General features: G+C 32.9%; 2 protein-coding genes across 2 annotated transcripts in view; both read right to left on the bottom strand.

Moving 5' to 3' along the window:
- LOC149786226 (uncharacterized) overlaps positions 1–14,437 on the bottom strand; it is a 65,563-nt gene that overhangs the window by 6,630 nt on the left and 44,496 nt on the right. The gene's annotated exons all lie outside the window — the stretch shown is intronic.
- Positions 21–3,757, bottom strand: LOC149786227 (vitrin-like). The gene is made up of 5 exons (XM_089978072.1): positions 3,647–3,757; positions 2,223–2,313; positions 1,431–1,589; positions 668–1,111; positions 21–157 (listed from the first exon to the last, which is right to left on the bottom strand). The coding sequence occupies exons 1-5, from the start codon at positions 3,752–3,754 to the stop codon at positions 21–23; spliced, it is 939 nt and encodes a 312-aa protein (XP_089834198.1). The 5' UTR covers positions 3,755–3,757.

A 14,437-nucleotide genomic window follows, 5' to 3' on the forward strand; every position in this document is an offset into this window, starting at 1 on the left:
TAGTTTGTGGATGAATCAAATCATTTACCTTTGCATGTGGTGGAGACTGCAGAATTCACAAATGAGACAAGATTTGCTGGCTGGTTCACATAAAGAAAATACGATGGGTCCGAAGCGACCTGTTGAAGATGGAGACTTGGAGCGCTAATTCCTATCCCTACAGAAACAGAGTGTAACACCTGTTAAATCATTGCTATGATTGATTTTGAATAAAGTTTCGATCTTTTGAACTTTAATTGCAAGAGTAATACTTATTAAGATAAACATACAAACATAAGAATTAAAAATAAAGCATAATTAAAACCATGCTTGCATTATGTTCTCGTTGAAATGAAGCAGCATATTGACATATAAAAAAGTATTTGCATAAAGCAAGCAAAATGAACAATTTTGGCTTTTTGCTTAGGATATCAATAAAGTGTAATCAATCCTATGTAACTATACAATGCACCAAACAGTTCAGGTAAATATTTGCTAATTATGAATTTCCAAAACAGTTTTGAAGAAAAGCGATACAGTTTTTTTTTAAATCCCCACAATTTCTCCTATTGAATGAATGTTACCCTTTTAATACGTCAAACTTCACTGTTAAAATTCCAACATTATTCGAAACAATCAAAATAATTTCTACAATGTGATGACGATTAAACTTGAATAAAGTACATACCTATGACATATAATCTGAGAGATGTGTATGACGACTTAAGGAGTCCAGCGATCGCCAATGTTGCAGATTCATCTCTGGAACCACCGTCCGTAAGTAAAACGACATATTTAACAGAATTTGATCTTGCCGTCCGGTCCAGAACATCCTTTGCACTCTGCAAGCCAGCATCAATGTAATCGATATAACCACTTTGAAATGTAATGCTTTGAACAGCAGATATGATGCTAGATTTATCTGAATATCGAATAAGGTCAAATTCAATTGTAGCTCTGAATGTATTGTGTCCGAATTGGACAACACCAATATGGAAAGCATCTCGGCCAATTATCACCAAATTTGTAAATTCTTGTACAAAGTCAAGTTCATTCTGGAATCCCGCGTTTCCTATGCTTCCCGTTGAATCGAGTACAAATACTACATCTATAGGATCCACCGTGCACGTCCCTGTTTCAAAACATAAATAACTTAATGATGGTTGCACTTCAAGGTCTGACAATAGGCAAAGGTTGTTTTTATATTCTTATTATAATGTAGTCGAAAAGCATGCTAAAGCTTAGCTTGATTTTAATCAAAGTTAGCATCTTTGTTCACTCCAGTCATAGAGAAAATAGCGACATTGGTACGTCCATAAATCTAAACTTCGTTACTATTTATTATTTACATTGAAAGCATTCTATCGACATAAATATATGTTACAGATTTAGCACAACTTTATAATCTAATATTTTGAACAACTAGAAAATGATAAAGATGCTTGACTTACCTGTAGCAGTCCTTTTCGCTATAGCATGATCATCATGTATGACATCACTATGCTGACACAGTTTCCCTGCCCATCCGGGTGGACAATTACAGATAAATCCTCCGGGTACAGTGATACACTCTCCTGCATTTCCACAAGGGCCATATTCACACAGATCAACTGGAAAAGGCGGATAATGTATGTATGTATGTATGTATGTATGTATGTATGTATGTATGTATGCATGCATGCATGTATGTATGTATGTATGTATGTATGTATGTATGTATGCATGCATGCATGTATGTATGTATGTATGTATGTATGTGTGTGTATGTACAAGTGTGTGTATGTATGTATGTATGTATGTATGTATGTGTGTGCGTGTATGCATGCATGCATGCATGCATGTATGTATGTATGTATGTATGTATGTACGGATGTATGTATGTATGTATGTATGTATGTTTAACAAGCCCAAACATACTATGTAATGTCCAAAAGCAAATCAATTGTTTTAAATTACAGTTGTAATGAATGTTACTATCTACTCTGCCGGAAACATTATCATTGTGACTTATCTATTGGGTCATTTTATTCATTTTGACAGCTTTACGTTTGCTTTAGGTCGAAAGGGCAGCGTATTCCCGTCAAAAGTATACAAATGGAAGGCATCCAACATTGAACAAAGTTAAACAATTTGTCAATCTTTGAACAATATGGAATGATAAGAGATGGAATTTACAACTCTTTTATCACAAGACATTACAGAGCGAAAGTCAACAGTAGGATTATAAGTTATGCATCACATACATTTACCGTATTCTTTGATATTGTTTGCTTCTGACTTGTGGTCTTGAGGAGAGGGACGCAGAAATCCATCTGATATTTCAAGGCTTGGAAACTAAAATCAATACCAATCAAATGAAGAATATATTTAGGAACAGCATATAAATATGCAAATAAGAATAATATACATGGCACATTGTAGACGTCAAGGGAACAGGAAATATATATACAATATTGAAATACAAACTCAACTGTTCTTAATCTATATCTGTATAATATTTTACACAAATTATTAAAGTAATGCACATAAAATGTATTGGTATGTGATAGTCGCTTGCCAGAGAAATTTGATTTTTTTGTCACGTCGGTAGATTTTCTTTTAGACGATTGCTTCTCGACGTATTGATTTTATACACCTACGTTTGATTTATCATTGTAAATTAGTTCATATTTATTCGACATATCCACATTTCCTCTGCAATGGTACTCTTGCAAATCATTCCTAAAGACCTCCCAATCTTATCTTTGTTTTTCATATTTATCACCCGCTTATCCCTAACGTTAAGTGCACCTTTTGTGTTTCTTTATGTTGTTGGTTATATACCTACTGACTTTATATTTAACCTAATGCATTAGTCAAAGAAAGAAAACGTGGACCATTATGGAGATACAAAAATGATAAACTATCTATATTCACACATTTTCTGTATCAAATAAATATTCTCTATTGACCCTGTCTTTAATATGGTCAAGATGTCATGCTGTCACAGACATATCCTTATATGATAAATGTTAGATCATTTATGATCGTTAACAGCTGTACTCGGAAATTAAACATGTTTACAGAATTTATATATTTAGATTATTTAAAACAAAGCAATTGTTTTTTAGAAGCTCTGCCCCAAGATAGAGACTTTTGTCTAAGAAACCGTCAAAGCATGATATCATGGGAACTGTTCAGTGACATACCACACCAATAGACGCAAAGATTAATTGTAAAGAATACCAACCCCAAAAACGTCGGAAGATTTATGTATAATTTTTATTTGGGCATTTTAGTCTTTCTTTCTTTCTGGGGTATGATGCCATCTCTTGCGATTGCTTGATAGAGTGGTCTAAACAGAAGATATTAATGTATGTATTTGTTATACAAACTGTAGATATTAGTTATACACCATGTGTGAAGTCTACAAAAGCATGTATATTATTTCATTTCATCTAATTTCTTCAACATTGTTTAAGTTTATAAATTACAGCTATGTATAATTTAATAGTTTCACTCGTGTACCTCATAAATTAGGAAATGTAAGCCTTTGAATTGAAGTATATTGGCTTGCCTATTAAACAAATCAAGAATCTGGTTACAAGATCAATTATCGTCTTGCCTATCACACATAAATCGCGCATTTATATTTGTTGTTGTAAAAACATAATATGGCGTCACATACCTCCTTTGGATAACCAGTTGGTTTCCATGAAGACACTGCTCCCCAAATATGACATCCTAAAAAGATGTCTAGCATGACCAACCAAACAAATATAAATTTCATTCCCATCTGTACCTTTTGCGTCTTCTCGAGAACTATTTTAAAATTAGGTTCAAAGGCCTTCGCGTATATTTATATGAAAGGGCAGATTTATATTTTCACTAACCAATGCAGTGATTGGTTCTTTTTAGAATGCATAACTAGCAAATAACTAGCAAATAGGAGATGAACAAGCATAATAATATATGAGGACTTCCTTCTCCAGATAGGTATCAATATATAAATAGCTATTAGTGATGATCGTGTGTATCAAATACATATACGCTCGTAAGCTGACAAGTACACTAATATAACCTTCACTTATATGCTTCTTAAGAGTAGGCTGTTTCCTTGAGTTCCTATTAGTTGGCTTGTGGATTCATTTACTTAAGAGTGGACATTGTGTATTTTAAGAAGTAAATTTAACTAAAATAATACAAAAAAATGCTCTATTTCCTCAGCTCCAAAACATTATTCTGAACTAAGTAAATACACTGCTTGCGTGTCATCGAGTAAACCAATTTACTTGTTGCATGTCATAATTTATGTTTCAATACTGATTTCTTCAATTAGGCATTATTAATAATAAGTGACATACTACAGATGGGCATGCAAGAAATCATACAAAATATGTGAAACAGAAAACGGAAGCAAATGAAATAAATGCTGATGTAACTGTTATACAAGTTTACTTTAAAAGGTAGGAAGTTGAAATATGGCAGCGAGCAATATAAGAGGTTGATACTACTGAGGGGGTAAACTGAAGCAGATCCTGCATAAACTATTATCAATGCCATTTACTGATTGTTCATTTCATGATCCATATTGATTGTTGTTTTTTTGTGTTTCTCAATTGTCATGTGTCATCGAGCTCTGAACATTTTACGAAGGAAATATTGTGTCAAGAACAACTCGTGCCGATTAAACATCATCGTTATTCTTCTCTACAAATGCTTACCCACTTTGTCTTCATCTTTGCTGTTATCACTTTCTTGACGTTCTTTGTTATCTCTGTATAATCGGGTAGGGTTGAATCTGATTGTAACTGTAGTTGTGAAATTTTGTTGTTGTGTGGAATGATAATATCCATATTCATGACCACGTCTTTAGGTATCAAAATATATACTGTCAGCTGACGAAGAATAATCCAGCTTCACTCTTGAAGTATATATGGACTGTTTAAATCTTACCATAATGTTTCTACCTGAGGCCAAACAACGTTTATCAATCAATAGTTCCCTTGTTACCGTCATATGCCTTGAACAATTGAAAAACAATCTGTGTAACATTGGTTCTACTTGCAACCTTTGTGCCTGAAATGCAGATTATATATCATCTGATCCTTTGATACAACCTCGGAGCATTTTATTCTGCCAGACCTTAAGTATATTACAGGAAAACATATACCCAGCCTGTTGCCTTATCTTTATCTGTCAATGAATTACTCCTGGTATCCGAAATTTTAATTTGAAAAAACAACCATAAATGTCCATGTCCCTTTTGTTTGCAAGTAAATGCTTTCTTGAATTGTCGTTTAGATCACTTTTTACCAGTAATGTATAATAGCATTTTACATATCATTATCTACTATTTGTTATATTTGCTCTTCGTTTATCTACGGTAACGAGTTAGAAGGATGTTAAATTTATTGCAGATCAGATTATGTTACTTCATCCCTGTTCCGTTTGTGACAGGATGAAGCCACTATGACATTATAAAGCGAGGTTTCATTAAAATAATCTGAAATATGTAAACAGATTTACTCACTATGAAATAGTATAATGTGTTAAATTCAAGTAAAAATTACAATACTGGCCATTTTCATTGATTTTTCTCTTAATCTCGCCTGACAGTGTGTTCTGCGTATGTTCAGAGATTCATGACTGTTCATTTTATAATGTCGGTAAGACTGTTAAATAATTTCTATACAAAATAAAAGATAGTTTAGCGTGCAAACATTGCACTCTCTCTGAGTCAACCACTTAGGTAATACTTTAGTTGCAATTGTTAGTGTATACGGTAGACGTATGCATGTAAACAAAAGCTTCTACTGACAAAAGATGATAACTAAAAACGCATATCGGTCAATTCCGTTACCTATTTGTGGCCTGTCATTGACCGGAACCAGTAATGTGGTTGTTGCGAAAACCGAATAGATAAAAATATAGTAGAGATTTCAAACGCTAAACCTAAAAAAGAAAAGAGGACAGCAAACCAAAAAACTGGACATTCCATTTTTTATGTTTCATACGATACCTTTGTAAAAATGAAGAGGAGGTCAGCGGTAAAGATTGTAACATTTATTTGGATTGTACATTGTTCAAATATATTTGCTTACCAACTTTTAATCTACGTTCTGATTTGATGCATCCAATGCTTCAGATCAGCTGGCAAATGTGTTTGATTTATCACGGGTTTTGAATAAATGTTAAACAAGTTCAATGTCTACGTGACGGAAAGGACAAAGTGGCTACTAATAATCTCTAGTTTTGAACAGAAGTCAATTCACAAATATAGTCCTATTAATGACTCAATACTAATATCAACTCAAAGTTGTCATGAAGAAAAAATTGAATTTCTAGTTGTTTTAAAAGTTTCGTCTCTGTACTAGTTTATGAAGTATTTGCCTTAAATTCATAGTATTGAGTCGAAAAAAGCCCACTTCAAGAGAACAAAACGAAGTGAATGCCTTATATATGCAACGCAAGTAACATTTTTGATGACCATAACATGCAAAATCTTCACGTGCAATTGTTAGTTTGTAGTCCTGAAGAAGGCTTTTCTTTAACAGTTTGTAATATATCATCCCGAAAACCCGCATTATATTAACACGTTATGCTGATAAACAACCAGGAAAGGCAACAAATATTCCTTGCATTTTACCTGATCATCAAATAACCCTCAAGCAAAGTCAAAATGTTAATCAGCTTACATTTTTATCGATTAATATCCTCAATCCAAAATAGATATGAGGTATGCTAATACTTTTTTACACTACGGGGGCTCCTTTTTCTTATTGGAGAACGATGGGTCTCAGAGTTGAAATTTTAATCCGTTTTGCAAGTGAGCATGTGTTTTTATGTGTGCATGCTCATGAAATGTCACTTAGCCCTTCAGGCACCAGTCAGAAGAAGCATTTATAACAAATGACAATTATACAGTTTATTTTGAACTTATGGACCAGGTGTATCACCCACCACCGAAGGCAGGGCATAACATTTGAGAGAAAGGAAACAAACAGTAACGGAGAAACGTCCTACGAAATACTGCCAATTTGCTTCTTCGGGAATCTAGAGACAGCGTTTTAATAATGTGTATTTCACCTGAAATTTTATGCTGGTACATTAAAACACGGACTTCAGTATCCATAAATTGAGAGTCGTCAAATCGTCAGTTAAGATCTAATGATAAGATTATTTTATGCTTAAGATTAAACGAGACAGGCTATTTCAATATATTCCGATTTTTATTCTAGCAATGTATAGATGGTTCTCCACCTATACAAATAAGTATCAGTTGATACGGTATACTAGACTTGAATATTTGTTATATACATGCATTTTTTCAGGCATGATGTTAATGGAATGGGACATTGGGGATATATTTCATTAAACAGTGGAATATAAATTAATTCAAAGAGTAGATTCACAAGCAAAAGGCAAACCAAGGCCAGGCGTGTCTACATAAATAACAACAAACCAAAATATGGTGTAAATAATGACATCCAGGCATTAGTAACGCTGCCCTAGCATGTTGTGAAAAGTAAACGGATTATAGAGGTTAAGAAAGAATAAATTATTAAAATTAAACCAAGTGAAGGCATTGGGATAAAATTAGAAATTATTGAGGCAGTGACAATGTTAATACTAGTGGTAACTCTTGGAGAAATTTTGTAAACATATTCTGCCTTGAGAAATTGATAGTATACATGAAATTAACTACAAATGGACATGAGCAGTGTAACATAGAGGAAACGGTGAATATGAACGTCAATTACAATCACTAAACATTAAGCACATATAGCAAACAGAACGCAGAAACTTTTGCAGCGCGCTCTTAAAAGAATAAAGTGTTGGATTTTGTTTAATATCGTTGGGAATGATACTCCACAAAACTGCTGCAGAATGGGTAAAAGCAGTATTGTATAGCGTCTTGTTGAATTTTTAGGCAAATGAGGATTATATTTCGAGATAGACCACAGATTGTGTGAATGAATATAGGAAGCTGGAGACAGAAAATCTTTAATATATCGTTGATTTTCGTTATCAAAAGATAAATGTATGTCACAATAGCTGTAAAGAATTTTATTCTATAATTGAAAAGTAACTACTGTAAATTATTGAATGTATTAAAGGATGAATAGTCTCTTTTGCAATAATTCAAACGGATTATTTTGTTGAGTTTAAGTATTTAATTAGGATTAGTAGCATCAGTTTTGCCTGCTATGGAGCAACCAAAATCAAACAAAGGTAATATGTATCCATTATAAAAACATTTTGACACAGCTTCTGACACATTCAAAGACAATTTATTAAATGAGGCTACTGTGCATGATACTGCAGAACACACGCCTTCTAACGATAAATGCGTGTTAGTAATCACGCTTCGATGTTTTTTTTTTGTATGTTATTTTATTTATTTCTAAGATATCCTCTAATGTTTGCATTATTTGCCTAGATTCTAATGTCATACATTTAATATGACTGAATATTTGTTTTGTTGCTTTAGCACCACAGTATAACAGTATTAACATACGTCTTTGTTTTGTTCAAAATGAAGCATTGTATCATTCGTAACGTATACAAGTTGTGTCTTCCGCAATAATATCATTTTCGGTGGCATTTATATGATGATGTAACTGATCCAACAAAAATGGAATCTCCACTTTTGACATATTGTAAATAAGCTATAACATTGGCTATAGAAATACACCTTTTCCTTCCTGTTAGGTAAGATTCAAACAAAGGAAGCGAATTATGAAAGACTGTGTATGGGTGCGTTTATTTCATTAGTATTTCAAGATCTATTTAATCGAATGCTTTTTAAAAATCGTGGATTTGTCAATGATTCAAGTAGAGGACTGTATACTTTGAGTGAGATTATATATTTGTACAATGTCACTGCAATTACTTTTTCGGTCAATCGTTTAATCATTATCGAGATCATCCATTAACAAACGTTCTAATCTAGTTAGAAGCAACAAATAATTCATTTTCAATTCCGAATTTAGTAAAATTCCAAATGGGACCGTGGGTTATACAAAATAAATATCGGGGATATATTGACAGGAATACTAAAGTGCTTCCTTCTGTTAATAATTATGTTGCAACGATAAGCTGGCTAACGGTGAAATAGTATATTGTCCTTGCAAAAGTTGAAGGGAAAGTTTAAAAGGGATTGAAGAGTGATTTTGGTACAACGAGATTGAGACTTTAAGATTATGTCAGTGTGAGAGCGATGAATAGCTCTTAGCCGTCGACACGAAATAACAGCCTTAACAAACAGAAGTATATCAATAGCCGGACCAACAAGCAATAAAATGACAGCAAGAGTATCTCTCAAATGTGTCTAATTTACTAGAGTAATGATCGACCACCTTCTCAGTGACCAAAATGTGTTTGATAGGGATCAAATGGGTCCTTCCTCATGTTTTCTGAACAAATATTCCAATACAATAAACATGAAAAATATATGTATTGCCATTCCTTTAGCACTGTTCTTTTGTGCTTGTAATAATCTTAAAGTTCAGCTAGAAGTATGATTTGTAGCAGATGATGGCAAACACAGAAATTCCTGTACTAATCGTCCATTTTCTAAAGTAACTGTGGATAATATTTTGCAAGACACTGTGGCTGACACCTATACCATTTTTATCATAAGCACGTACCCTTTAAATCAACGAAAGAGCAATATATACTCCTCCTGTAAGTTTTGGTCAGCAAATAATGCAAACCTTCACTGCAATTGCAATTGTGGCATATTCGACTTTTAATCTCCTCCTAGTATCCCACAGGGAAGCTGCCGAAAATGTATACCTCTATCACAGATAGACACATGATTGCATAAGTGCGTAGTTGGGTACAATCTCTTGCCAGAAGAGATATATATACGGACAGATGGATGAAAGGACGGACGGACTGAAGTTATTGCAACACCCCTGATATAGATATAGAAATAAATGTATAAATTCAACATGATATCAGTTATGTTCACCAATTATTCATGCTCCTCTGGTAGAAACATTATCCTCTCAAACTATTCCTGTTAAAAAAACAATTTGTCTTTATTGGTATGTCATTTATATCAATGTTAATGGTGCGAAATATAAAACAACTTCTGGACATTTATATACAACGAGGTCCCAGGTGGCCGAGTGGTCTAAGGCCCACCCTTTACAGATCATCGACATCTCACCTCTGTCCTCCTGGTTAGAGTCTTGGCTTATCCAACGTAGGAATGTGATAAAGATAGCCAGTAGTTTCCCAAGGGTCTGTGGTTCCTGCAGGGAATTTCCCGGGCTCTTCCTCTAATGCAATATACTGGCTGCCGAACAGACTATCATATGCTGATGAATAGCGTTAAAACCTACAAAGCAAATAAGCAAACATCTATGTACAACCTATAGTTAACAAAAGCAAATACGTAAGACTGAAGAAATCAAACAAATCTCTTTAAACGTCCCTGGACAGTTAAAGGAAGTTCTGAAAAATGCTACCGGTATAGGCTGAGTACACTGTCATAAAAATGCGTTGATGTAAAGGTATATTGTATAAAGTGATCCATGCTACTTTTAACAACTTTAAAAGTTTCCTGTTGGCATGTTTTGAAAATGTATCAGTGTATTGATAAAATAAACAAAGCATACTGTTTTAATTCCATTAATATTGAATAAATAGTTCATATAAAAAATGAGTGAGATAACTACTTATAAATTTCTTTCCAAAACATGACTCATTTTATCATTACTAATAACTGAACAACCACAATAATTTGTTCGAAATAGTGCGGTCTGTTGTATAGATCATATATGTGATAAAATAACAAGGTCCCTTTTCTTCTCTTAAATATTCATCATCAATAAACAATTTATATAAAAGTATGGCTTTGATGTATCATGCCGAAAATATATATAGATGTATATATTACCTTTTAATAATAATTTACGATCTTCATTTTTGGATGTTGTGTATGTATTGGTATTCTGTTTGTGGTTTCTTGTATCGTTTGACCTATGTAAAAGGTTTCAAATCTCATAAATATCTATTCATCAATCACATTTTATAATTGCAATCCATGTTCTGTTTAATTTTAAATATCTTACCATTGTAAAGGTTAATATAGTTTCTTTCTGTTACATCAGAACCGGTATTGCATCCTCATATTCTTTTTCAATAAAGTTAAATTTAGACCTGGTAACAATTTGTTTAAAATATTTTGGTTGTCGCTTCCTATTCATCAGCTTCTTTCCTAACGATGTCTCATTTTATCACCACTTTGTAGTAATTGTTCACGTGAACTTGATCTTATTAGGCTTCTTTGGGTGGCAACTACAATAATTCAGTTTAATATTGGGTTAATCTTTTCATAGTTGTCTCCCTTGATTGGCTTATTTCTTTCGCAGAATTCCCTTCCATATTATTTTCCCTGCGTATTTAGCCTGAGAAGATATTGCTATTCCTTGAGTCTCTGTTCTTGTGTATCTTTGTCTTTTTGCACTAATTATTATATATTTTAAACTGAGATATGAAATATATCAGTGGGAGCAAAATTATATCGCAAATGATGGTTCAACTTTTGTCGCCAAAGAGGTGAATTCACATTCGGAACTACTTTCTCTTTCCATTTAGTTAGTAAATGTACCCTTATGCATGTTATTCAGGCCTATATTTCCATATTTAGGCCTATTTCATTTGTCTTCATCTTTCACATCTCTTCCCATCTACCCCATCTCCCTCTCTCCAAAACATCACCTATGAACAGATCTTAAAATGTGTCAAGAGTGTTAATTCTCCAGTATACATATGCAGTCAATGAGAAGTGATGCCCAAAGATGAACTCCAAAGAACAAAATGTAGACTTCAAATGTTAATTTATTTGAACTACTCTCCACATTCGTTATGCAAATTGTTTGAGGCTGAACTTACATGATCTGTTGCTATTCGATATAATGTCACATATAAAACTACTGTATACTAGTTACACTTAACAACAAACGGTACGCGCTTATAAGAACAAATCTTGATTACAACTACTGATAAAATTGTTCAGGTGGCGATTTTAACTCTCGCCACGATCATAATTATGTCTGAAAATGGTGGAGAAATCCGGCATTGGTTCGAGTTGATTGCGAACGGAAATAAAGCGACGATCGGAATTTAGGTGTAGCAATTCAATTGTTACCGTAATAAACTGCAAGTTTGTCAACACACGTATTAATGCAGATTCAAAACCAAGTCCTTGGACGCATACTCACAGTCATTTTAATCTGTGGTTTAATTATCTTGCGCCCTGAAGTCTGTTGGACCGTTTTGTCATGTTTATATAGGATCTATACCTAAACAATGTTTGCTGCATTAATCGGCACAATAAATATCTCAACAAAGTTTAAAGTCTCTTCTCTTTCGTATGAAAACAGTAATTACTTTGACAAAACTAATTACTTAAGCAATATATATGACATCTAAATTCGCACAAGAGTTCTCTTCTAAAATTATTGTAAAATTTCGGAGTCTTTTTATCGACATAGTTAATTTCAATGACACAAAATGGAATAAAATCCATGCGAATCGAACAGTGATGCCTTACACACACACACACATACACACACATACATACATACATTCATACGTACACATTATATATATATATATATATATATATATATATATATATATATATATATATATATATATATATATATATATATATATATATATATATATATATATATATATATATATATATATATATATATGGGTTTTTGTAGTAGATGTAAGGCAATACGTCGCGAGTGAAGAGGAAACATCCATAATTAGAGAACATTAAAATTACTAAAAGTTCAGAAAGGCAGACTTAAGCGCATCTTTTATTGACACGGGTGTACTTCAAAAAGTCATAACCAGATGTAAGTAGATATTCAAGTTTCTTCATAATTACTGGCCATCTTCCTTTCCTGTTTTCTTAACGTTTTGCACAAATTTCTACACATATTCTTTAACAGATTCTGTTTTTATCTTGTTTCTTTTCTTTATTATCAAATTTTCTCAACTTGTTTTTCACCTTTGAGTTTGGTATTTCCTTGATTACAAGGTAATTTTTTAATTAACTGGCTTCTCATTGTGACTAGTCAAGAAGTTTAATTTTTTATTTACAAAGATCAATATTAGTCCATATATATATATATATATATATATATATATATATATATATATATATATATATATATATATATATATATATATATATAATTTTTGTATTGTCAAAACAAAACAGCGACATAAACTGATTTCGTTGATTCTAATCCTTCCTCTTCAACACAAATCATGTCCTTGTCAAAAATTCCGACAGTTATGAAATCACATATATTTCAAATTTGCGCCTATTTGAAAACTATGCTTCATCTATGTTACTTAGCTACTTCACAATTTTAAGGACTCCTGATCGACTTTGATGGACCTCTAACATTTACTGTTATCTCTGTCTGTCTCTCTCTCTCTCTCTGTCTCTGTCTGTCTGTCTGTCTCTCTCTCTCTCTCTCTTACCATCCGTGCATTGTAAGATTTAAATATTTTTTACATGGTTATATGCAGTTAAAATATATACTGGTAATTTACACTATAGCATAAGGACGGTATGTGAACTCAAACATTTGTGTATGTTGTTAACAAAACACAGGTCTTATAATATTAGGCATGTGATAAATGTTATGTATATGCACAACGCTGATAAAAAGTATCATTCGTTGGTTATACATGGAATGAGGGAATAAGGAATCGCAGCAAATAAATATTCTGTGTTGTAGATTGTAGACAACAATACACTTTAAATTACTTTATATTTGGTAAAATAATAGAATGTAGTTCCGGGAGAATAATTTTCCAATCAAGTTGATAAGAAGCTTGGTCTATAACATTGAACATGATCTATGACATTTATGTGGGCCACCTGGCACTTTCGGATAGTTTATATACGGAAGTCTTCTTAGCTTTTCGATAGTGTATTTACTTTTACTGAATGAAGTATTAATAGCTGTCGTATCGCTGTAAATTTTCTTCAGAAGACCAAATAGAAGTTATATTATCAACGAAGATGTCGGTGTGTAACTGTTTCGCTCTGATGCTAAGATCGACTGTTCGTAAGAGGCACTTACAGTACGGATTAAGTACCGAGGTCTTCTTCGCCCTCATTCCTCTCGAGGGGCATTTACTGAATTGAATTACCTGCATCGAGATCTTCAGTGTTGTCATAGAGATTAAGTGTTTACCTTTTATAATAAATTGTCTTTACAGGACAAAGCAGCTTGATCAGTAGCCAGCAGAAAATATAACATATGTAGGGATATGTTAATAACAGAAGTGATGAAATGGGTTAAAATTCAAAAGATCCTAATAGCCGACCAACCATTGACTTGAAATAGTTGTAGATATTGTCTATATTGTGTTATGAATGGCATCGATTTGACACTCGATAATGGTTAGGCTGCTTTTATCACGT

Source organism: Sinohyriopsis cumingii, chromosome 12 (assembly GCF_028554795.1).
Source record: "Sinohyriopsis cumingii isolate HCF-2022 chromosome 12, ASM2855479v2, whole genome shotgun sequence".
In the NCBI taxonomy this organism is placed as follows: Eukaryota; Metazoa; Mollusca; class Bivalvia; order Unionida; family Unionidae; genus Sinohyriopsis; species Sinohyriopsis cumingii.